The sequence below is a fragment of the Phoxinus phoxinus genome, assembly GCF_949152265.1.
Source record: "Phoxinus phoxinus genome assembly, chromosome: 11".
Classification (NCBI taxonomy): Eukaryota; Metazoa; Chordata; class Actinopteri; order Cypriniformes; family Leuciscidae; genus Phoxinus; species Phoxinus phoxinus.
Genome location: NC_136886.1, coordinates 15,211,131 through 15,237,831, shown reverse-complemented (window position 1 = coordinate 15,237,831; position 26,701 = coordinate 15,211,131). Strand labels below are relative to the sequence as shown.

At 36.9% G+C, this 26,701-nt stretch overlaps 1 protein-coding gene across 2 annotated transcripts in view; it reads right to left on the bottom strand.

The window, feature by feature from the left end:
- cachd1 (cache domain containing 1) overlaps positions 1-26,701 on the bottom strand; it is a 69,330-nt gene that overhangs the window by 6,419 nt on the left and 36,210 nt on the right. The window contains exons 4-25 of one of the 2 annotated variants that reach the window (XM_079628317.1): positions 23,241-23,347; positions 19,368-19,494; positions 17,637-17,781; positions 17,329-17,545; positions 16,001-16,150; positions 14,828-15,061; positions 14,707-14,763; positions 13,954-14,103; positions 12,853-12,976; positions 12,646-12,763; positions 12,009-12,177; positions 10,767-10,909; positions 10,358-10,539; positions 10,005-10,115; positions 8,882-9,004; positions 6,801-6,900; positions 6,470-6,586; positions 6,011-6,171; positions 4,258-4,344; positions 3,341-3,457; positions 2,670-2,821; positions 2,236-2,397 (exon numbers count right to left, since the gene is read on the bottom strand). In XM_079628317.1, the coding sequence (XP_079484443.1) occupies positions 2,236-2,397; positions 2,670-2,821; positions 3,341-3,457; positions 4,258-4,344; positions 6,011-6,171; positions 6,470-6,586; positions 6,801-6,900; positions 8,882-9,004; positions 10,005-10,115; positions 10,358-10,539; positions 10,767-10,909; positions 12,009-12,177; positions 12,646-12,763; positions 12,853-12,976; positions 13,954-14,103; positions 14,707-14,763; positions 14,828-15,061; positions 16,001-16,150; positions 17,329-17,545; positions 17,637-17,781; positions 19,368-19,494; positions 23,241-23,347 (3,053 nt within the window). The remainder of the gene's footprint in view (positions 1-2,235; positions 2,398-2,669; positions 2,822-3,340; positions 3,458-4,257; positions 4,345-6,010; positions 6,172-6,469; positions 6,587-6,800; positions 6,901-8,881; positions 9,005-10,004; positions 10,116-10,357; positions 10,540-10,766; positions 10,910-12,008; positions 12,178-12,645; positions 12,764-12,852; positions 12,977-13,953; positions 14,104-14,706; positions 14,764-14,827; positions 15,062-16,000; positions 16,151-17,328; positions 17,546-17,636; positions 17,782-19,367; positions 19,495-23,240; positions 23,348-26,701) is intronic. The other variant, XM_079628316.1, reaches the window with a different exon arrangement.

The following is a 26,701-nucleotide window of genomic DNA, read 5'->3' as shown; positions in this document are numbered from 1 at the left end:
AGTTTTACTTGCTCTGCCTCTAAAACGACTTTTCTTTTCAGGCGGACATCACCAGACTCTTTGTCAAGAGATCACTTGTCACCTTCTAATCAATTCGCGATTTATAAAGTCCCAGCCTACATTTTTAATACCCGAATATCCTGTTTCTCTCTTAAATATGCCACATAATGGAAGTAACATTGGTTGTAAGGGCTGTCTCAAGTTGACTTTGATTCAAAAACCTGTAACATTCTTTTTTATCCAATGCAAAACCTAACAATCAGATTTACTAAATGAAAAAAGTTCCTTTTACTCAAATATTACTTAAAGTTCATCGTACTTAATAGATTTTAAGTACGCCTTTGCTTCTGACTGTTAAAGGAGAGTAAATGTCAAGTGTCCATTGAATGCTCACTTCAGAATCTCGGAGGAAGCAGTAGATCATCTAGGTGCTTTTCACCTATGTTTTTCAAATACTACGTATTTGGACATACTACTCTGTTGGTGTACTGTTTTTCACATACTATATAGTAGGGAACAGTGTTGGGAATAACGGCGCTATAAATAAACGGCGTTACTAACGGCGTTATATTTTTCAGTAACGAGTAATCTAACTAATTACTGTTTCATCCTTTACAACGCAGTTACCGTTACTGACAAAAAAAATGCGCCGTTACTATAATTGAGTTCACTGAAGCGGTTTTCATCCGATCTCTCCGCTATAGGAACTGCAAACTTTTTCTCTGGTGGGTGTGGGTGTGTGTGTGTGTGTGTGTGTGTGTGTGTGTGTGTGTGTGTACGTATTTCGAGGCGCCGGACTAAACAAAAGCGAAGCTAACGTCGTCAGCGCGCGAGAGAGACCGAATGTGGCCGAGAGCGCGCTCGAGTCGACAGTTCGCGAGAGAGACCCATAGAGTAGACAGTATAAGAGGAGAGACCTGTGTGTCCGAGAGCGCGCTCGAGTCGACAGTTCGAGTGTCCGAGCATAGTTTTCATCTGCAACGTTTTAATTAGTTTACATTGTTATAATATAAAATAACCTGCAGGGAACGTTCCCAGAAAACATATTTGATTGACCAGTTGTGAAGACGTGCGGCAAACACGACTAGAATTTGGCTTAAATAACCTCTGATGATGACGTTCTCTGTAGGTTATAAAAATCAAACCCCAAAATATTCTATTCTATTATTATTATTATTTATGTTTTTACATTGTTCAGTGTTATATTGAGAACCCTTTTAGTTAAACTGTTTACTTTTGTGAGGAAGAAAATAAATAAGGCTATACAGTAGCCATCTAGCAGTTGTAAAGGTTTTATCATGTTAATTTGCACTACAAAGAGTGTATGCATGTATATATTTTTTACTACTATTTATTTATTTTTGGTACATTTCTTAAGAAGCATTTTTTTTTTTGGCCAGTCGTGAAATATTAAAAGTTCTAAACCATCTATTGTGTTTTGTTTTTTCACTATAGAAATTATAATATTTTAATATTTAATGTTTCTCACATTGTCCCACAGCAACATTAAAATTAGCGTAGATTAGTGTTTTATAATAATAATTTGTTCTATTTAGTGACCATTTCATTCATTTAACATATTTAATATTGGGGGTATCCAACCTATTTCACATTATTTAAAAAAAAAAAAAGTTCTCTAAGTAACGCAATAGTTACTTTCTTTGGTAATTAGTTACTTTTGTAATGACATAACTCAGTTACTAACTCAGTTACGTTTTGTGAGAAGTAACTAGTAACTATAACTAATTACTTTTTTTTAAGTAACTTACCCAACACTGGTAGGGAAGTATTCAATTTTGGACGCAGCATATATGTTGCATTATTTAAAAAGCAATAGATGTGCACTCTTCAGCACAGTGATAGTCTCTGTGCTTTTTACTGTACATGCAATTGTGCATGTGCTGATGCTAGTTAGCAGTGAAATATTATAGTTAATTTAAAGGTTCTGATTTTAACGGTTTAATGCAAGTAAGTAAGTTTCAGCTACACAAAGTATTTACTGGTAAGTAGAAGTATAGTTTAATATAACAGTATGTGGACTCAAATGGAATAAGTTGAGAGTACTCATTGTTTTTTTAACTTAAATGGTTCCAGGCAATTATTTTCCAAAATGGTTTGAGTTACTTTAACTCGTTGGATTTTACAATGCAAACTATTTAAGTAAAATAATAATGTCAATAGAGTCAAACATTATTTCCAAACAGCCCCAAGACTTAAAAGTGTGTCCAGACTCACCCTGTGCGGCCAGCGGGGACATGTGCTGATGGCTGCGACGGTGGATCTGGTGCCTGTAGGCATACACAGCCAACACCAGCACCATGATGCATCCCATAATCCCTCCTGCTACTGGCCCCACAGGCGCACTCTTGATCATGTTCAGCGAAGCCAACTCCTCGTCTGCACAGAGACAAGTAGTACAAAAATAATTATATAATGAAATGAAATAATCAAATACAGCATTCACGCTAGTAAAAATCCTCAAGGTACAATGTGTGACTCATAAAGCCAGTGTAATTCAAAACGTCTTGTGCATATATTTCTAAAACAGCTAAACTAAAAAAAAAGAAACAATTAACTAGTTCCCTCTACTATTTACCAACATATGCTATTATAAACAAACAATATATTAATAAACTCCAATAAGTGTGACTTCAGCAGTAGTAGCTCACCTATAATGCCCAGTCCATCCACATAAGGACTCTTGGCACCCACTATCCCTCCAAAACATTCCTTCTGCAGTGCACAGTAAGGCTTATCCAGGTGGGTCTTTCCATCGCTGTCCACCATACACCACTCACAGTCCAGAACACCAAAACAGTCACTGAAACCCAGAACATACATGTATAATATATATAACACATACACTACCATTGAAAGTTTATTGTGAAACATTATTACCATTAAAAAGCACAGTTTTCTATTTGAATATATTAAAAAAAGTTATTTATTCCTGGATTTCAAAGCTGAATATTCAGCAGCCATTACTCCAGTCTTCAGTGTCACACGATCCCTCAGAAATCATGTGAATATAAATGCATATAAGCACTTTATAAAGTAGATGATATTTATTTCTTATTTCCAAAATTTGTGAATATGCATATTTAACATCTAGTCACACAAAAACACAGTTCTGGTTCTTTGAGTCTACAATGAACGAAAGCATGCAAATCGTTAAAGCATATAACTCATCATCAATATCTAATATTAGCAGATGTTGCCTGATCTTGAGCAACACATGTGCTTTTTGTTCTGGTCAGCAAAGGTTGTGAATAAGTGAAATGAGAATCAGTATTACTCGCAGAGACTCAGCTGATCGCAACTGATACAGTATATGGCGTACCTGCTGGTGAAGCGCTGGCTGCATCTGGTGTTGATGCACTGGGGCAGAGTATCCTGTAGACTGGGCTCAATTACAGTCAAAGACAAAGGCTCCTGGTGCACGTCGCAGCTTGGGTTTCTGCACACACACACACACACACACAGTAGTAAGGCAAGCTGAGTCAGTTAGGATCTAAATACAACATGGAAGTTGGAACTCATTAAACTCAAAGCTATTTGTAATTACTAACGGTCTGGCAACAATGTTGTTCTGTAGATAAATGACTTGCAACAGACAACAAATAATGAACAATATTTATTGTTACACACTAATACCCAGCTCTCTGTAAGTACTGATTTATTAGTATTCAATTGTACATATTTTCACTAAATGAACAGATGGCGCAGTGACAAAAAAGGTAAATGCCTTGAGATCTCTCAGCTGGGAATAATGCGACAAACCTGAACGTGTCTAAATGTCTATTGAACAATTCTGAGCTGAACGGCTAATTCAGGACACAGGTGGCTGGATATCTATTCATCGTGACAAACAAGAACTTGATGAAGTGACAGGCAGAAGTGCGCTTGTGTGTGTGTGTGTGTGTGTGTGTGTGTGTGTGTGTGTGTGTGTGTGTGTGTGTGTGTGTGTGTGTGTGTGTGTGTGTGTGTGTGTGTGTGTGTGTGTGTGTGTGTGTGTGTGTGTGTGACTAAGTGCGATTCATTCCAGTGCATGCTGATGAGAATCTGGACATGTGGTCCAGTGATTAATTTATGGATCATATATCGTTGCAGTCTATTCTCCAAGCACTTAAGGAGCAACCTTTGCATCCTAACACATTGTGTACAACATGTAACACGGTTTAAAAAGGCTTAATGTCTACTTTTACATGTCTGTCTATAAATAATGCAAGAGTGTCCTGATAAGCAGCAGTGGTTTACCTGTTCTCAGCGCTGGTGAGGTTGCCAGTACATTCGTTCACCTCTAGAGGGCATTCACAGGGGCACTCACATTCATTCTGCTCCATTCTGTGGAAGATAGGAATATACTGATGAAGTCTGTTTGAAGGTCTTTTAACCTGGAGCTATCAACTTGACTATTATTTATATATAGTGACATAAAGACCCCATAAAAGCAAAGTCCAAGTCTATCAACTTTGAAGCAACCTCCTAAAAGTTGATGGAAATATTTTTAGCAGTTAAATGCATTTTAAATTTACAGTCTTTCAGACAACAAGCCCGAGTCTGGTGGTATCAACGTCCCGTCCAGAGACTCAGAGCTGTCAATCATGATGTAACACCCCGTTTTTATAGCATCAAAAAAACCAAAATAACTAAAACCAAACCTATTGGAAAAATTAACACTTGAATATAAGTCTGCGTGTTAAGAACTACCTTTAATGACAGAAACGATCTTTGGGAAAAAAAGATTTTAAGTGTAATTGGATTTTTTAGTTCGGCTAGGCTACCATTCGATTACATGGAGAGGGCGGGATTTATGACCTATACTGCAGCCAGCCACCAGGGGGCGATCAATAATGCTTTGACTTCACTTTTCAGGACATGTGCTGCACACTTATATACTGTATATGGCTGCACACTTGACTGTAGCTAAAGCCTGTTGGCAATAGCCAAAAAGTATTAACCCTTCAATGTGTCCAACCTAAACTTCCAGTTTCTAGGAAATACACTAACACAGGATAGAAAACTCTTCATTGGGTCCTTAAATATGAGAATGAAGGAATTTAAGTGTAATGAAATATTTTTGTATTTAATTTAATTGGCTATAATATTTCGATTACACTGTAAAAAAAATTACATCCCCAAGTCAAAATTTTCTAGTGACTGATCAATTTTTCTAGTGAGTGACTAAATTTTTCAATTAGTCTGACATATTATTTCTCATTGAGCCAATGTTAACAGACTATTGCAACAAGTAATTCAATTTATTTTACAGAATTTCACTTGGGCCAATTAAAAAATGTAGATGTGACCAGTCACTAGAATATTTTGACTTGGAGAAGTGATTTTTTTTTTTTACAGTGTACAAACTTCTTGTATTTATGAAACACACACACACACACACACACACACACACACACACACACACACACACACACACACACACACACACACACACACACACACACACACACACACACACACACACACACACACACACACACACACACACACTAAATAAATGCCATTCCAAATTTTGGGGTTAGTTGTTTTTTAAAGAAATTGATCCTATTTTAAGGTAAAAAAAAATAAAAATAAAATAAAAAATAATCAAGGTTTCCACAAAACCAATAAGAAGCTTTAAGCAATTTTTTTAACATTGATAATGATAAGAAATGTTCCTTGATCACCAAATCAGCATATTAAAATGATTTCTGAAGGATCACGTGACTGAAGACTGGAGCAATTAAATAAATTATATTTTAAGATGTATTAAAATAAAGAAAACTGTTTTATATTGTACTAATATTTTACAATATTACTGTTCTTACTGCATTTATGATCAAATAAATGCAGCCTTAGTGAGCATAAGAGACATCTTTCAAAAACATTTTTTGACACAAAATCTTACTGACCCCAAACTTTTGAACGGTAGTATAAATAAAGAAATAAAGCTATGCCTTAACATTTTACATAAATTAATAAAAGTTCTGCTCCAGAAGTTAAACATTACCTGTGGCAGTTAAGACAGAGCCGATCCACAGTACTGCAAGCACAGAAGGCCAGTGAATCACAGGTCTCATTCACAATGCCAGCAAACGCATTGGTTCCTGGGATACGGGTGAGCCGGTACTTTGAGCAATGACTGCCATGCACTAGGTTTGTCAGATCCCCCTTAAAAAAAAATCACAAACACACAGAAAGGCATCAAATTATTATTTTATTTCATAAATCTTTCACTCTATGCATACAGTTTCTGAATAAAAAGCCACAACTTTGTTCATTAAAAAAAAAAAAAAAAAATTATATACTATAAAGCATATAGCTGCTATTAAAATAACCTCCACTAGGTGGCGGCCAAACATCATTAATATAAGACCCCGACTAACCTTATTGTAAAAACGACGGGATTGTCCCTTAACACAGAATTTACAGTATCTTTGTATGACATTATTAATGTGACTCCACTCACCACAATGCTGGTGTTGAACTTGTAGAAACGCTGCACGGTACGATCACTGAAACTGTTACACAGGTTCTTCTTCACAAAGTTGGGATGGTTAAGAATGTCATTGGCCACTAGAGGCTCCTAAAGTCAAGCAAAACAGGAGAAAAATAAGCTGATGAACTCAATAAGCTTGCTTTCTTTTTAGTTTCATTACCAATCATTGAATATAATATGGCTAAATATGAAAAACAATCCCATTTTCCTCAGGGCAAAGACATAAACAAACAAAAAAACTAAACAGAAATGTTCTTGTTTAAGAGTGGTAAAGTTAGGCCTGAGATCCACAGATCCTTACCTTATGAGTAATATGTTGCTGTTCTGCAGGAGCGTGGCCCTTCGGATCGATCAGGGTCGGATGGGCCACCAGATATCCTCTGTCCTCCATGATAAAACACCTACACATATATAATATATATATAAAGACCAAGACAAACAGGATCAAGCAACCGGAGCCTGTACAAAGATCCAAGATGACATTTAGAGGGGAAAGGTGGAAGGAAACAGTAGATGGCTTCCTGTATGTTCATAGAGTACCATCTGCAGTTCAGAACATTATTGTGTGGCACACCGAGGCATTCCACTTCACTAATCCGGTTTAATGACCATAGCACTGAAAACTCAAAGAACACTGAGGCCTCCCCGGCACAGACAGATAAAGAGACAGAGAGAGCGTGAAGAGGGACAAAGAGAGAGACCAACTGGTAGAAATAGAGTTAAGAAGAAAGAAAAAGGGAGGGAAGAGAGGAATGAGAGGGAAGGGTAAAAGAGAGAGAAAAGAAGGGAGCACTGGCACCTAACATAACAGGATGTGTCTGGAATGCAGCCCTAATCAGCTTATCTCCCTTTGTGTCTTTCAGTCAGTCCTGAAAATCTTACTCCGTTTCTTCCATGGCATTTATATATATTGCATCAGTAGGGTTTATCTGCCGTGCTTGCAAAGGCAAGCATTACTATTGCTCATTCTTAAGGTTAAAACATTGTGCTACAGACATTAATGCTACCGCAAATTGTACGTCATGTACGAGGAGGTGTGCCTTTTTTATTTTTTTTTATAAGAGATTGGACATGCCAGGCAAATTAAAAACGTGCAAAAGTCCCTTAGACTTGCATTAAAAGGCATATATATGGTCGAACCAGCCATTAGAAACTTGGACATAAAGTTCACACTAGGGGCTTAGTGAATACATAAATCAGATTTCCATTTGAATATGATGTATAATCGTGAAATCAATTATAGTTATATATAAGAAAAAATAGAGATATATTCAAAGCCCCCTCCAACCCTCTTTTTTAATTGACAGAAATATGATTAAATATAGATCATCTATAGATTAAAAGAATTAACTGCATTATAGTTAAAGATAATTAAAAAAAAAAATCATAAAAATAATTAAATTGTAGAATTCCAGAAATTTAGGTCAGTTAAAATTAAGTATCATCTTGATTTTTTAGTTGTTTTAGTTTTATAATTTTTTTAAAAAGTTTGTTTTGTCTTGTTTTGAAACATTTAAGTCATATTAAACTGTTCCTCTGGTTCAGAACCACTGATATAAATAATATATTTAAATATGCAAATATTAAATATTCAAGAACTGCATCTAAGATTAGACGGGCGATAAATAAAATATATTGTAAATTTAAAAAAAAATATATATATATTTTAATTAACGCTATTCATGCAACATTCTCTCTCTTAAAATGTAAAGGAGTGTAACTGTTAACATCATAACATATACAGTATAAGGGTCTGTCGCACAAAACATGATCTCACTGATGTAATCGGTCTGCCATTTTCCCCCGGCCATTATTTCCTGGTCAGATGCTTTCATATATTTGTTTCAAATATTTAGTAGTGCATTCACTTTAACTTTGCACTAATTTCTTCTCCAACTAGGATATCATAAGCAACAACCTAGCAATAACGCCACCTTGACACCACAACTCCCTAGTATTGTTGCTGTGACTTTTGCAGGGGCAAGCACTACTCAATCCTTTTAGATAAATAAAAAATAAGTATCATTGTTCCAGTCTTTATACTTTTCCATTCTTATCTGTCCCCTCTTTCTATGTTCATCCCTCCCTCACTGTTTCTTGATCCCTACCTCAGATCTTTCTCATTCCATCCCCTTCTATCATAAAAGAGCGAGCTTAGAATCATGCAGAGAAGACTAAGTGAATGCCTCTTTTCCAACAGAAGCAAATCTGATTAGTTTCATTTGAAAGAGCTTTAAAGAGCCTCTGTGGGGCATCGATAGCTTCAGGCACTACGCTGGACACCACTGCCGGCACACTGGGGTCTTGGCAGGCACTCGAGAGTTTGAGAAGAACCCGACAGATATTAGATGGGGGGGGTTGGGGTCGGTGGTAAGACCTTACCGGATTTTGTTGCCCTTGTCTTGGTTGCAGATGGGCAGAAGATCCAGCAGAACTTTGTAGAAGTAGCGCAGAGTGAAGTCAATGCCCATCACCGCTACCGTGTAACCAGAGGCCATTTGGGAACTGGGAAAGGAGGCAGATAAGTGTGTTGAACAATATGAAGGATGAGGAGATCTACAATATCATGGGTCACCGCAATGGAGCTTTATATCAGATCACACACTCCATAGTCACATTTCCTCCTCTTAAGAGAGAACTGATTGTAAAACATGGAGGGAAAACCTACTTTATCTACACCAGACATTCTGGAACACAGCCAGTTTCAAACAGCTTCATCATATCTCTAAACACACATGACTATACACACATAAGGCAGTGATAAGGCAGTTGTTTTTCAATAGCAACAGGTACTATTACGTACTCTATATGTTATGCATTCTTCAACTAGACAGAAAAAAATAGATATTTAAGAGAAAGTGACAAAATTAGTTGCGCAATTAATTTGCTCAATTTTTACATTAAAGGGACAGTTCACATTCATGGCATATTATGACAAACTATGCTAGGTTGGTTAGATGTAAAACATTTTTGATTTCTCATGGCGTGTGAGGTCTGAATGTGTGTGAATGAGATTTTATATGGAATAAAAAAGACTGTTCACATAAAGTTATTGTATGATTTCAGAAGACTTGTGCTTGATTTTAGTAATTTTAAGAGCTTGACAGTGTAAAGCATCAGCCATTTCATTATAGGGAAAAGCAAACATCTTGAGAATGATTAAAAGATGACAGCATTTACATTTTATGGTTGAACTATTTAAATATTTAAATCTCTATGTTTATATTATCGGGTATAAAGTTTGATCCATACAGGGATCAAAAACATCTAATGTCTAAATGAGCAAAAATATCGAAAATTCATATCAAAAATATATTCATAAAAATGAATGTCCATTGATTCAATAAATGAATGCTAGTTTAATACATAAAATCATGTGTTTAACCCAGTGGCTCTCAACATTTTTGACTCGAAGGCCCTGTGTCTCCAACACATGTTCCCCCCACCCCCTTATAGTTGAGAACCACTAGATCTAAACATGAAATTTTATGCTTAAACAACTGACCTTGAGGCATGGATGGTGTGGCTAATGGTGACCACATAGCCCGCCCCACCAACATCCAGGTAGGGTCCAGTAAAAGTGATGAGACCAGGATTGGCTACAGCATGTAGGTACCTAAAAGACAAAAAGGTCAATGGTTAAACCACATTTTAAACAGAAATGTAAGTTTAGGATCATACAATCTTTGTATTCAAAAATACACCCTCATTTGAGGTGCGTGTACGGCTGCATATGAACTCAAAATAACTCTTTGGGAATCTGACAGTTTGCTAAGCTTTAGTCAACAGACTGTGAGAACTGTTCACCAGTGTCCCACTAGGAGTTTGAAGACCTCCATCCTGAGGCTCAAATCTTACCATCGCCTCCTGGTGGGATCGAAGGCTTTGTCCATGAGCGAACCGGGGTAAATCCGCAGCACCCCATTGGGCGTTGCTATGTAACGCCTCACAATGTAGCAGTTGAGGCTGCTCATCTCCATAAGACTCATCCATTCATCTGTCACGTGACTGGTGGCCATCACCTCATTCCTCACAGAAGACTGGAAGACCAAAGGAGGGGGGTGTTAAAGAATTCTACTTATCTGAGAATCATATAGAGTGGTGCACTGCATTTCCCTAATGAAAAATCAGAATTAAAGAGGAGAGGAACACTGCCAACTAACAGTTGCCAATAAGGACTGAGAAACTAACCATGATTGAGTCATTCCCTGGTTGGCTACGGAACATGCATTGCTGAGATGGGCAGTGAGTGTGTGTTTGTGTGTACCTTAAGGCCCGGGTTGGCTATGAGCCGGGTGTTGTCACTCAGGTAAGCAGTGTAGTGCTCCACCATGCGCTTGGTCTCCGGCTGACTCAAGTGCTCATATGGAGAGGAGAAACTACCAGCAGACAACATCACCGTGGGACTCTCTGAGGAAAAAAAGAAGAGATGAATCAGTTCTGCAGTTTCATTATATTAGCCCCTAACCAAACCAATCATCTCTTAGTAACAATACTCACTAAAGTAAAGGAAAAAAGTACACTATAGTTCAAAAGTTTGGGGTCAGTAAGATTTTTTGGGGAAATAAATTAATTTTATTCAGCAAGATATGGAAGACTTTTACATTGCTACAGAAAAAAAAATGCATTTTGATAAAAAACAAAACAGCCTTGGTGAGACATTCACATTCAGTTCCTTTTAATGAAAGAAAACTAATATGTAATATACAATAATTCAACAATAAAACAACTTTAACTAAAAGAGCTTTTTGCTGCTGACCAGCTGCCCTCTGCTAATTTTAGTCTTATCTTTTTTTTGGCTTATGTTGGTAAAAGTGAGTCGCTCGCTGAGGAGAGAATCATGAGAAAAATCATGGTTGCACTTTATTTTAAGCTGTCCTTGTTACAGTGTATTTATATACATTTAAATACTGAGTAAAATGAATTAACTAAATGTACTTACTATAGGCTAATGATTAAGAATAGGGTTTGGTTTAGGATTAGTTGTATGGAATTATGCATAACATATATTTATTACTACAGTATCTACATGTAACGTGTAACAAGGACACAGCAACATAAAGTGTTACTAAATTGCTTAACTTGTTAAGCAAGCATGCACAAGAGTTTTGGTAAATGTACAATCTGGATTTGATTTATAAATAAATGATCTTTAAATAAGATACTGAGAAATGCAAGCTCTGCATGGTACATGTCCAAACAACTATGAGAATACCATGCATAGTTTTTTTCTTCTTCCATAAATTAAAAAAGTGAAAGTGAAATGTGAAGGCCAAGTATGATAACCCACACTAGGAATTTGTCCTCTGCATTCAACCCAACCAAGTTAGTGCACAAACACTAGGGAACCGTAGTCATTTCTTGCCATTATTGAGAAACGAGCCAGCAACCATTGGGTTACCAGTCTGACTCTCAAACCATTAGGCCAAGACTGCTAAGAGAAATGCTACGATTTTTTTTTTTTTTACACAATATGTAAAGCTTAAGTTGATGTTTAGTCTGAGCTTACCAACTGTAGCGAGCTGTTTAAAGTGGAGGCAGGAGCTGGGTTGCCCCAACAGATCCAGGCGGTGGTACAGGAGTTTGCTGCTGGGTGCCGTGTTCATATTTTTCAGTTGCTTCACCGGGATTTCCGGCTGAACATAAACTATGCACAAAATAAACGAAGTGTCCTGAACCTGCAAATTAGAGATCAAGATAAGAGAAATGAGAGATGTGTACAAAAAATTTCGGTAACAATTTAGTTTAGGGTCCAATTCTCACTAGTTGCTTATTAGCATGCATATCACTAGGATATTGACTGTTTATTAGTACTTATAAAGTACATCTTAATGCCTTATTCTGCATTAACATATTGTACATCCCTTAATCCAACCCAATTCCTAAACTTATTAATAAGCAGTAATTATGAGTTTATTGAGGCAAAATGAGTTAATACTGAGAATTGGACCCTAATCTAAAGTGTGACCTAAGATTATTCTCTAATCAAAGACTTCTCCAATAAACAACAACAAAAACAAAATGCATAGAAGAATAAATAAAATGACAAAATAACACTGACAAATAGTATAGTCATTCTACACAGTCTAGTTCTCCCTCAGGCTGCTCCAAGCCAACATTTGTGCCCCTATAAAGGAATAGCGTACCAATTTCCAGGCGTAGCTGACATTGTAGGCATCTCGACTGGGATCTCGTAGGCGGTTCATGTGCCAAGACAGAGAAGAGTTGACAGGCACAGCAATGACCTGGCTCCCCAGGGGAAGACTAATAGGAAGCACACAACATGAGCTTAGCCATCATGTGAGTAACACAGCAAAACTGTAGCAACAACTGGAAATCCCATGAACACTCACCTGAGGATATTTTGACGCACAGCAGCAAACCCTGGGATGTTCTCATAGTGGATGATGTCCGTATGGAGAGGAGCTTCGGTCATCAGGTATGGACGGGTGAGTGACGGGTGCATGAGGGTGTAGCCTGGAAGATATTCAATAGTGAGTAACATACATTTTATTTTATTTAGTTCAAAAATTTAAATATTGGTGTGCATAAAAATAAAAAAAATGTATGACCTTTAGAATTTATACATTTATACTTGTTTTGCTGTTTCATATGTTGCTTTTGCATATGTAATGAATAACGTTTACTTGCAAGCTATGACTACGCTACGCTATGACTATACTATGTTTTTTAATTGTGGTAGGTGTTAATAACAATATGCTAACATTGTGAGGCTTGAAATCTGCAACCTTTTTAGATACCAGTGAAGATTTTCAACTACTAGGTTACATATACCCTTGAAATTGCATGAAGATTACGTTTTAAGAAGCACTGAGAGGCAGTGCTAACACATCTCTTTACTGAACAGCTGGAGACAGCAGGTGCCACTTCATTATCCCAGTCATTAGGACAGACTATACTCTCAGGAATAGATAATAACCCTGATTTTATTACATATGTAACACAACACACCCTTTTAGCGCAAAGTAGCAATTTCTGGTGGGCTTATCTAATTGTTTTAATATGTATTAAATGGAGGTTAACAGCTTTGTAAATTCAGAAACACTTCTCCCTCCTGGGTGAAGTCATGGAAAAACTCAAATATGTTGTTTAGAGCTGGATGAAGAGTAAATGAAAGCCAACAATACTTCATTTCATTTTTGGGTAGAAAGGATTAACAGGTAGAAAAAAGAAAAAAAAAGTAATCATCATGCCGTGATGTCAGCCATGTTGGCTCAGAACCGCCCAATATGGGACAGCTGATTCCCCTAACAGACTGTTAAAGGTTAATGGCCTTCAGTCCAGTGTTTTTGAGTCACTGAAGATCAGACCTCCCAATTCAGGATGAAGTCAAGCTGAAGTGAAGCAAACAGATTAGCAGCAATTGGCTCATTTTGGCTCATGGGACCACATGGATCTCCACTTAAAACAATCATCACCACACATCTCCCTACCTTTATTGTCTATGAGGAATGTATATGAGGCCAGGGAGTCCTGGTAGTAGGTGACGTCCTCCAGTATGTATGCCAGATTCACGTCCACTCCAACTACACCCAACAACAAGTTTCCAAAGTAGCATGGCCGGCTGACGGTCATTATGAAACCTACAAATGGAAAAAACAGAGGAAGTTCCTTTCAGTCTGTCCCCATGCTAACAAGTCAAACTATGTAAACAGTAATTCATGAAGAAATAGTATTAACTGGGATGTAGAAGCCATTGCCAAAAATTAACAAAGTTTTAAGCAGATTTTGTTTATTCTTTAACTTTGGGCACATTGTCACATGGGCTGATTTTTAATATTAGAAACAGATATAAACAAATTTCAGGTCATATTAACACTTTCCAAGACAACATAATTTATTTGACCACTTTTAAAATGTCTTTAAAAAAACTTTTTTAAAGTAATCCAAACTATTTGTTTATAAAAACATTACTTTTTACATGTAAAATCAAATTAAGACTGTTCCTTATGTGGTGCATTTCCATCACAGCCCAATAAAGTTTTATCAAAATGTAGAAAATTATACGCAAGACCTTTTCTAAAATCAAGGCAAATATCACTTGTGAGCAAACCTATATTATGCATCATTTCCAATCAAGCTATAATTTCATCAGATTGCATTCCTGTCTATCAGTCCCATAAGAGCATACACTGCATTTGTGATTTTGGGCTTTACATATAGTTTAAGCTTACAGTATATATTACCATGGAAACTTTCTGTTGCAGAGCCATTTCTGCTGAGGTCTTCTGAGTGCATATGGTCTGTCAGAAGGAATGTTAGTGTGCCAGACATGAGCTTTATGCCAAGATCAAGATCTTAACTTACCGTCTCCCATCTGGTCCGCATAAGGCAAGCTGAAGGAGGCCACGTCGATCATTCGATTGGGGAGGTTGATGTAGAAGCGGCCCACTGTGGTCTCCAGGTTACTGAGCTGATTCAGAACCATCATACTGCCCTTCACGACGGGCAGGGCGGAACGATCTGGAAAGCCGTACTTCAAGGAGTTCTGTTCGGCCAGGTCTCGTAAGAAGGCCAGCTCCTTGAGTCCCGTTACTCCTTCTGAGGATGGTGATACAATGGTCCCAATTAAAATGGACATTTGTACTCAATATGTAAGTGTCTCTTGTGCACTCACTGGGTTTTGTAACAAAGCTAATATCAACCTCAATCTACCTGCTATTCAAATTTGTCCAGATATCACAGATAATGTATAGGTTTTGCTTCTCCAGCCCATTTAGACTGCAGTAATAGAAAGCCATTCATATCCCACATGGATTACTTAACCACAGAGCTAAAAATCACAGAATGGTGGGTTTGGACCTCTAACAGAAGAAATGGAAGTTTTTGCTAGTCAGTCTTTTACTTTTGGAGTAACATTCAATTCTTTTGAACTGTTATTGGACTGGACGTGAATTTCAACACTTCAGTCTATTAATCTGACACTGTGACAGGTTTTAATATGTGAATATAATACAACTTGTCATAAATGAACCAGACTTCAAATAAACATGGAAATATGAGTAATTCCCAGTGTGTGTGTCCTGCAGAGACTCACAAATGCCTAGTCAAAGTAGCATAACCCTCTTCTGCACTGCCAACATAATCAATCTGAATCATATGTCTGAGTCATCTAATGCATGAAAAAAGCCTTTCTCACTCTTTCATGTCACTGAGTGGCCCTTTGATGTATTGTCAAATTTCTCTTTCTTCTTTTCGATGATCTCGATTTTAATTTTCATGATGCCAAAGTAATGTATGCTAATGGAAGGCTAATACATGCGGGGAGAGGAACAGCTGAGGAGAGCAATATAATGGAGAGAGGTTTCTTACGGTAGACACAAACACACACACAAAGAGCAGAAGAAAGATGAAGGGGTAAAAACAGCTGAGCATGTTTTGAAAAAGCACAAACATGCTCACAGGTGTTCGCTGTGAGCCCCACGCTGGCTACGAGACAAAGAGCCAATAAAAAAGCCGCGCTCCTTGGCGATATCTCACCGTTCATGAGAGCGTAGGTGAGGATCATGACAGAGTTGTTGAGGTGGCGGTTCTCATCTTTTACCACACTCAAGGTTGCTCTCTTTTCCTGCTCAGATGAGTCTCGGGAAGTGATGCCTGAGGACAGGTAGATTATCACCATATCGGTGTCTGTGAGGGGGAAGATGACCAATAATCAATCATATTGAATATAAGAACTGCCATCAAAACAGAACTTCAGACCACTCACACCTAAATAAAGGAGACCAGGGCTAACATGTTTTAATCCAATAAATATATCTCAGAATTGATTCTGAGGCACATCATCTTAGTTTTTAAGTCTACATATTCATTTTATATATATATATATAAATAATATATAATATATATATAGATATATATATATATTATTTTTTTTTATTTTTTTTGACAAATTAAATCTTACATTTATTTTTAGATAAATGTGACTTGGCCAATAAATACTAAAATATATAAATCAATCACAAACTGGATACCTTTTTATAATTTTTAAATATTTAAAACATGACATTCTGCCCCAATAAAATGTGACAACTTATGTGTGATAAGTTAATCTTTTCTGTAAAAATATCCCTTCATTATATAGTAGTTATAAATGAAGGTAATACACTCCTGGGAAAAAGCTTTTAATTGTCTTAACCACACATTTTTGGTCAGGAAATTAGCGCAATTTAAGCAAATGCACTACTTAAAAAGCAATCGTCGTCTCAGAAAAACATCAAAGACAGAATTAAGTTTTTTGGCAGAATATTGGAAGTTGTGTGTGGAGTGATGAATCAAAATGAATCACGAGTTGCATGGTAATGCTCCAGAGCGGTGTCTTTGAAAATATGGTGAGAAATATAATAATAAATGCATCTCTACCACAGAGAAGAATGGAGGAAGAGTTTTCATTATAAGGGGAGTCTTTTTAGCTGCTGGTATTAGTGAGCTACTTCACTGTGAAAAGTCAGTTTATTCTTTGGAGTACAGAAGAATATTTCAGAATGGCTTGCTTCGCACAAATGAAAAGTTGCTGTCTAAAGAGGAATGATCAGATGTTATTTTTTCAACAAGACAATGCTCCTGCCCAAATTGCAAAGACTTTTAAGTTACTTATCTACAGTATTTGTGCAATCATTGCCAATTTCCTGACCAGTGTGATTAAAATGGTTAAGACCATTAAAAGACTACTAAATATTTTGCCATTCTGCCCCACTTCCTCCTATTTATTCAATTAATGTGCAAGCAAGGTTTTTTTTGGGGGGTTTTTTTTTACATAACACTAAAAATGCATTAAAAAAATCCTGTACAAAAGCTTGGTCTCTTACTAGTCAGCTGTCTGTAGACATTGCTTGTGTTTCTCAACAACTGAAAGGCTTTCTGGAAGCCCAGTGCATGCTGGGTAGGGCTTTCAGAAGCTTTAATGTTGTTGATGAAGGTGCTCATCTTCCTCTTAGTCTCGCTGGTGGCAGGTGAAAGGAAGCTCTTGTAGCACTGATCCAGAGAGCAGGAGCGAACAGTATCCGCTATCGTCAACACTGAGATCTGGGGGGGGGGGGAAATAGAGGTTGAGTGCAAAAGAACAAATGTAATCAGTGGAATGTGAATGATGATGGCAATGATGTCACTTCCTTACTTTATCATGTTCATCGATGGAGTTGAGGATGATTAGCGCAGCGTCACGGGCGATCTGGAGTTGGGTCTCAGTGACAGAGGCACCATGGTCTATGATCACTACAATATGTTTCGACTGTGGCCTTACGGCTGAAACATACACGGGCCTGCCAACACACAGAGACAAAGATTTACAGTCACCAAGAACGCTGCAGAACGACTTTTCCTGGACTCTGACGGCAGGAAGCCAAGTGAAGTCCTGGCGTTATTCCCGCTCTCTTCACTACAGTGTTTGTGCAAGAGATCCTGCACTCTATTGTGTTGTCTTTGGAATCCCTTTTCAACTCCAACACTAACTGTCAGAATTCAAGTACAGCATTTACAATGAAAGCTATATTGCCTATATCTCGTATACATCCTAGAAGTGGTTGAAAACCTGTGAGTAGCAGATTTTCTTGTGTATCTCCAGCAGGAGGAGAGAAGCTGTGGGAACGGCAGCAGAAATGAGCCCATCTTTCAGCACAGGCACACAGTGCCCACAATACTGGGTGGCAGATTCCAGTGGGGTTTATTAGGGGCGACCCTGCATTCCAGTCAAGGGCCTGGGAGCTATTGTAACCAAGTTAAACAGATGTAAAAGGCCTCCCTAGAATGTAATTTACCCCCTGCCACACAAGACGGCAAATTCAGAGCGACAGCGTGAGCTGGGGAGTAAGTTTCCTTAATTTGAAAGTATTTATATAAAAATTAATATAAAGAACAAAAACTTTTGACTGGATTTCTCAAGGAGAAAATTACTCTTTTGTAAAAAATAAAATAATAAAAAAGGGTCTTAAGAGAGGACAAAAAAAAAAAAGAGGACTTAAAGGGTTAGTTCACCCAAAAATGAAAAAAAGATAGACAGCTACGCAACGGATACTTTGACACTTCAAAAAGTTCATAAAGAGATCTTAAACCTGATCCATATGAATTGAAGGGGTTAGATAAAATTTTATGGACACACAATCGCTTTAAATGATGAACTATTGAATTTAGACTTTTAGTCACATATGTAAGGGATAATGTAGAGAATGAGGTTCATTCTCGTGTTACGCAGCACACTTGAGCTTCCGCAAAAACCAATGAGGTTTGTTCTTGCGTGCCAAACAGGTTCGGTTGAGCTTCTGTTTATGTTCAAATGTTTAAATGTGAATAAAAGCCTAAATTAAATATGTTTATCACGTAATGGGATCAAGTCTCTTCAGAGACTTAAATCATAAGCATTCGTTTTACAATCTCTTTACAAATTTTTTGAGGCGTCAAAGTGTCAGTTGCATAGCTGTCAATGGAGGGACAGAAATCGCTCAAATTTCATCAAAAAGATCTACATTTGTGCTCAGAATATGAATGAAAGTCTTACGGGTTTGGAACGACAGGACAGGAGGGTGAGTAAATGAAGACTAAAGTTTCACTTTTGGACGAACTATCCCTTTAAGTTCATTTCATATGAAAAAAAGTTGTAAAAAAAAATATATATATATATATAATTTCCAAGTATGCCCTAAATACAGTAATAACCATAGTGCATCAAAGGTTTCAATACACTGCTGTAGGGTATATCAGTGTTTGGAGTGGAAAAGTGTGTGTGTGTGTGTGTGTGTGTGTGTGTGTGTGTGTGTGTGTGTGTGTGTGTGTGTGTGTGTGTGTGTGTGTGTGTGTGTGTGTGTGTGTGTGTGTGTGTGTGTGTGTGTGTGTGTGCGTGTGCTCTTTGTACCTGCTCCTGTGCTCGTACGTGCCCTTGCAGTGGAACTTGTGAGCAGGAAACACAGTGAAAATGCCCTCCTCTGAGCTGAAATACTGCCACTTGATCCCTGGATTGGACTTGAGGTTGTCTGCCAGCACTACAGACAAAAAGAAAGCAAGAACGGTTTGAAAAGTGCTGTATATCAGAATATCTGTTTTATCAGTCTGTGGCCTGTTCTAAAATGAAATAAAATAAAATAAAGTAAAATAAACAAATAAATAAAAATACTGGGTTTTTATTTTGGATATTTTTTTGGACCTGTTGACTGCATGTTATGCATTAAATGTAAAACTCAATCACTACATGTCAAGTAATGTATCATTGTGTAAAGTAGATGCATTTCAAGCATTCTGCCACATAATAGTAGCTACATATAATAAACTGCTGAAGACAATCGTCCATAACTAATTTAATATGCCATGCAACATGGATCTATATGAATGCTGTGTGCACTTTAAGGAGGCAGCTGTAGAGTTCGTGTCAGTTGAACAGGCCCCAGCTGTGTGACGGCCGGAGCCCAGACAAGCTGATCCTTTCCAAACACTCGAGAAGCACAGCGATCACCACTCTGCAGCCATCAATTCTAGCGTTTATTTATTTAACAGGAGCCGGGATGTGAAGGAAAGTGGGGGAAAGAACAAGAAAAGACAGAAAAAGAAGGAATACAAGCAGTGGAAGCATTGAAGAGATATCTGTTTATATGCATGATCCATTCCAGAATGTACTTAAGCAAGATTACTTGGATAGTTTACACCCAAAGTAAAAAAAAAAGAAAGAAAAAAAGGATTTTGAGTCGTATAAAGAGGATGAATGTGTGCTCAGAGAGGTTACTCGGGTAAAAAAAAAAAAGACCTGTGATTCATCTATTCCACTTAAACATGCAGAAACATCTGTAAGTGGTTTGAGTGATTCAACATGTCAAGGAATACATGGCCCATATATTATATAATATAATATAATGTTTATTAGAGTAAATGCTTTAGCATTAGGTCCCACAGAGACATGGAACAACCTTTCCCAATTCTGATTCAAAATAAACAAAGTTCATCAAATTGCTGTAGAAACCTGCAGAGTAAGAAAAATGGATGCAAAGCACGAACCACAAATTAGCCATCAATCTGCACCCAATGTATAAACAGGAACTTTGCAGCATGTTGACAGCTTTAAAAATCATACACATGTGCCGCCCCAGAGTGCTTAATCCCCTATCCAGTGTTTAGAGTAGCTGAGAAGCAGAGTCATGACGTGACACCCCTTCATTTCCTCTATCCCTTCATTCCCCTTTAAATCTTCACCGACTGTTATATTTCTTCTCCCTCTACAGTGCTGTCACTTTCCTGGTTTATTTTTAACTCCCAAAATCTTTGCATTTGCATATTTTTACTAAAAGAGCAAAGTGGGCATTAGAGTATCTCCTCAGCAACAACTGATGAACCTTGTGGTGTCTCTAACAGTCTGTGAGCATAAATAGTATGCAGGATAAGAATTAGTGTCCCAAATCATAGTATGCTGAAAGATCTTATCCCCCATAAAAATCTTAGCCTCAATGCTTGATCAAAAAAGTAGCATTACCAATAACAATATCTCATTCTAAGCTTGCTTTCCTTAACCAGTTAGCGCTATGCTAAGCTAGTAGGCTAAGCTGATTAGCTTGGCAAATAAAGGCTAACTGAAAAAAAAAAAAAAAAAAACTACCGTAATTAATTTTCTGGTAGCATATTTTAATACTGGCATACTGACTACACTAGCATTCGAAAGTTTGGGGTCGATTTTTACATTCTTTTGAAAGAAGTCTATCCTAATGCTCACCAAGGCTGCATTTATTTGATAAAAAATACAGTAAATTAGTAATATTGTGAATATTAGAAATGAAAAAAATTTCCCTGTGATGAAGCTGAATTTTCAGCAGCCATAACTCCAGTCTTCAGAAATCATTATTATGCTGATTCGAAGCTCAAGAGACATTTCTTATTATTATAAATGTTGTGCTGATTAATATTTTTATGGAAACCATGATAAAAAAAAATTCAAGATTCCTTGATGAATAGAAAGAACAGGATTTATTTGATTTTATCAATGTATTGCATCTTCACTGAATAAAAGTATTATTTCCTTTAGAAATACATATTTATATTCATGACCCCAATAAAATGTACTTTTCTTGCACCAGTGCTTAAATAATATATTTCAGCTGTGACAAAGCCTTGTGACATTCAAGATAACTCTAAAAAGAACTCTGGAAAATAAAAAGATGGAGATGTGAAGAGGAGTTAAAGGTAAAACAAAGGACATTGCCTTGTTGGGAAACAAGAACCAACCCTAAAAACTAAATCAAAGACTTCAAATCACACTCTAACACATCACCACATCTTTCTCTCTCTCTCCATATCTGCTTTATCGCTCTATTCTCCAGGTTTTTCCTCCCTCTTAATTGTTTCTTCTCTTTTCCCCTCCCTCCCCCCTCCTCTTTTCATCAATGTTTAGACTAACAGGGATCAGATGTGACTGATGACTGCCTGCATGGTTAGCGGGGTCAGTATTCAATGACAAATGGAGGGAGAGTAGTAACATGAACTCCTGATGACTGCCTTACAAAAACAAGCATCAGTATGAAGATGAATTGGGATAATCTGTTCTGGAGTATAAGAGCGAGTGTATGAGGCCAAAAAGAGGTAGAGTCTGAACCAAAGTGGCTGAAAGAAGAAAAAAATTCAACCGTGTTTAGTGCTAAACCTAAGCACGAGCTGTGCTGGTATTGTACTCTACAATGCCCTTTCTCTCATGTTTAACGAATCAGGATACCGGTAGTTGAAAAACAATGATTCACAAATTAATTTTAGATATTCATATAGCAAAAATTTCTAATAGTGGGAGGAGTGAAAAATCTGATTTATGGTTGGAATTCTTGCTGAATCAATCATAATGGTTACTGAATTAACTCAGTAACTAATAATATTCATGGCAACGAGTAGTCCGGTGTGTTTGCCCTTTCTCTAATTTTTAAAGAATTAGTTTGTTTGGAGAGTTAAAAAATATTTAATATAGTATATTTTAAAAAATAACTTACTAATTCGATGGAGTCCTAATCCCCCCTTTTAGATCATTTTAGCAAAATATATTATATGGGGACCAATCTAATTCAATTAATGAACAAATGACTCTCCTCTTATGATCTTTTAAAGAATTGATCAAAAGGAATCAAGTTATTGGTTGGAATCACAAGACTTGCTGAATCCATAACAGTGGTTACTCAATTAACTGACTCACTTATTGACTATCTTCATGAGAGTGCAGTGTGTTGTCTTAAACTTTCTGTTGTAATAAATAGCATTTTAATTACCGGTAGTAAAAAATGTATTCTTATGCACGCATTTAAAATCAAATCTAGGAGGCTTGGGGGGCTTCCCCGTTGCAAAAACACTGATTTATCTGTTATGAAGAGGAAGTGTTGACACTGGCTCAGTGTATAAAGTGATAAAAACATGCACTTCCTGATTGGTGAGAGAGCAGATATAAAGGGGAAAAGAGCACAGCGGTACAAAGCTGAGGTCAGTCAAAAAGGGGGGAATAAAAACAGAGAAATGAGAGGAGAGAAAATAAAGTATTTCCACACACAAATGAGCAAGGTCACGTATTCGACAGCATTGTTCATTTTCGTCGCACTCAAAAGGCCCAAAAAAAATCTTTGAAGATTTGACGTCAGAAAAGCAATATTGTTCTTTGCAAATGGTTGCCATGGCAGCAGCTGGATAAGTGAAAATTGGCTTTGGGTTTTTGAAGCTTAGACACTGCGTGTGTGTGTGTGTGCGTGCGTGTGTGTGTGTGTGTGTGTGTGTTACACACCAGAGTTGAGGTCTCGTCCTGGGTTGAAAGCTCGGCTATTGACAGTCGGAGAGAGGCGATCGCAGCTGATGGTCTTCGAAACATTGGCGTTAAAATTACCGTCAAAGCTGAAATTAGAGAGAAGACAAAACATCAATACAGACCATTTTAACCAGTGATAATTAGAAAGTGACACTGAAGGAAACAGTTCAGCACTTGATCGGTGAGTGTTTGTTCAACGCCTCAGTCATGAAGAAAAATGAAGCTGAAGTGCTCCTCGTGCTATAATAACAGTTTTGTGGTAAAAAACCCCTGAGGAAGACTGCATCAATATCTATTTCTACAAGCTGCACAGCTCTTCTTCTGAAGATGAAAGAGAAAAATGGAGTGATGCATTCGGAGGGGAGAGAAGGGTGAGGAAGAGAGCAAATGGGAGAATCCTTAGATTTTATTCACTACATTCAACACTTTAAGACAGGCATGAAGAGACAAATTTATAAATGAAGTATAAATATCACATAAATAGAACACATTTGGGGTCAGTACGATTTTTTTTCAAGATAATAATACTTAAAATTGATCAAAATTGACAGTAAAGACATTTATAATGTTATAAAAGATTTCTATTTATAATAAATGCTGTTCTATTCACTGTAAGTATCTATTCATCAAAGAATCCTGATTTTTTTTTATCAAGGTGTTCACGGAAATATTAAGCAGCACGGCTGTTTTCAAAATTGATAATAATAATGTTTCTTGAGCATCAAATCAGCATATTAGAATTATTTCTGAAAGATCATGTGACATTGAACGCTGAATTGCAGCTTTGCTATCCCAGAAATAAATTACATTTTAAAATATATTAAAATAGAAAAAAGTTATTTTAAATGTAATAATATTTCACAGTATTAATGGTTTCACTTATTTTTGATTGATGAGCACAAAGAACTTTCAAAAACATTAAAACAAAATTAAACGGCAGTATACATATACAAATAAAATAAAAGTAGAAAAGATATAGATTTAGAAATATGCATGTCTTAATATTCTACTTAAAGATGAAAACTCAAATCTTCAGGATAAAGGTTAAAGGCAAAATCTGTGTAGTAGTGTTTGTAAGACTATACATTTTAGTGTATGCCAGACAGAAGACAAACACTGAAATGTATTATTCATTAGTTAATATATTAGGCCATAAATGCAATGCACAACACACATTGTGGTTGGTTTATCCTCACTGCAAATAAAAAAAGTATTTCATTCAGACTGGCTTCCTTTATCTTGCACAAATGTGTTCATGGTTTGAGAATAAGGATATGTCATTCTACCAGTCCATTTTGGCATCGGTCTAATTTGGCCATTTTTACCAAGATACAGATGAATTTACACTAGAGAAAAAGAAAACAGTTTAATTGGGCAAATGGCTTGTGACATCAACTGCAACAAAAGAACAACAGAAGCATCTCCTTCTGTTCGCCTAGTTGGCTGATATTTAATGTCCCATCTATGGTTAGTGGATGCTGACTGCATTGATCAAGTGCAGTAAGTGTTTAGGAACACAACTAAATTTGTAAATCAACAACCACGACTATATCTACTCAGAATGTGCAGCAAAAAAAAAATGACATTTCGTAGCCGTCCCATTATGCTGCTGTTTGAGGTCTCTGCCTGCACTAATCTAAGCAGTGTCTCCAGAGATCTTGCACTGCCTGCCACACACGCTTTTATCTCCCTTTTGCCTCTATATACACACTGCCACACACACACACACTATCTCTGTAACAGCTCTAGCCATCCTGTTCTCATCATCTGCCAGACGACCGTGTTCTGATGGCAGATACTGCATACATCTTTCTATTCTTCACACAATACCCACAATGCACTGCTCTAATCTACATGCACCCTATTCGTCCTTTGCCACATGAACTACATATGTTCTTGTCCATCAAGCATTACTAAACTAGTTTCTTTCTCACTGTCAAGTTCATTTCTCTCCCCCTATTATCGTCGTCTCACAGAGCTGGAGCGAAGCTGCTGTTTGATTGACAGCTGCTGTGATGTGCAAAGCGCTTTGAACTTCAGATGTTTCATTCCCATCAGGCCTTAGTCATTAGAATTCTCCTTCAACACACTTTACATGTGGCGGCAAAGCAAATGTGCTAGATAAAAAATAAATTTGCAAGCTGCTTTGAATTTCACATCAGAAAAAGACGGGAGAGCAAGCGAGCAAAAAGACGGAAGGGGGCAAAATAAAGAACGCGAGAGCGAGAAAGGAGGAGAGAAAATATATATATTGAATAAAAGCTTGAGACTTATTTCTCCTCTATCTTTGATTTCGGGTTCAACATGCAAATTAGGGTCTCTGCAAAAACATTCAGGAAGAAAATAGGAATAAATGGGAAAAACAAGCCCTCTTGGGTAGTGTTCAGTTTTGCATGCTGGGAAAAACAGCATCTGACCTAAAATAACCACGAATTTAAACCACATCTCCTGTTCACTTCTAATTGCATATTTCAAACTCTAAGTATACAATTTCAATCACATTGTAATTATCCTAAAATTAAAGCCAACTGCCACTGATCTCAACCATTTAAAATGGACAATTCAAATAAATGTTAATTTGATTTTGTTGATAATAACTAAATTATTATAATCATTTAAGTTACATTCAGAATAAGCATTTGAATTCTTATTTTAAAAAAACTTCATGAAGTGTATTACCAACCAAAATATACAACAAAATTATTTTACATCATAGTTCAAATCTGACTGAAATAACAAAAAATAAATAAATAAATGATAAACATATGATGCTGTTTTCAACATGTAGACACCCACTTGCAAAAAAAATTACAAAGAAAATGTGTTTTTTTCTTTGAGAAGGCTGTCATTAGATTTTATGACTGACACAATGGGGGTTGAACACTTCTGCTAATCGGCCCAAGCATGCAGGTATATTAAATGGGCAAATTTTGGTCAAATAATCAAACTGCAATATATTGATCTAAAGATATTTCTTAAACTTAAAGATATTTTCCTTTTATTCTTAAACACCTAAAATAGCATTTTGTGCAAATAGTGAAATGGGTAATCTATAATGCATACAGTCAGAAAGATAATTAAATGTAGGATCAGGAATTTAAACTAAGGTTTAATCCATGTCAATACACAGTCATTAATATCTTTTTATGAATACAGTTTGTGCTTTTAGCCTCTTAATAGCCAAACTAAGTGAAGAGCCGTCATTATATACTACTAAGATGAACTCCTCCTCATTTAGTGGCACTTCATGTTTGAGAGTGACAAGAACAAGTCCCTGTGATTCTATTCCACGGCTAATAGAGTGCCGGCTGATAGGTGACGTCTCGCCACGCGGCGGAGATAAGATGCACGTACCACTGCGGTATCAGTTCTGTCTGTCATACACACACTCACACTCACACTCTCACTGCGTCTATCAGAGCAGGGCTTCATTAGCGCAG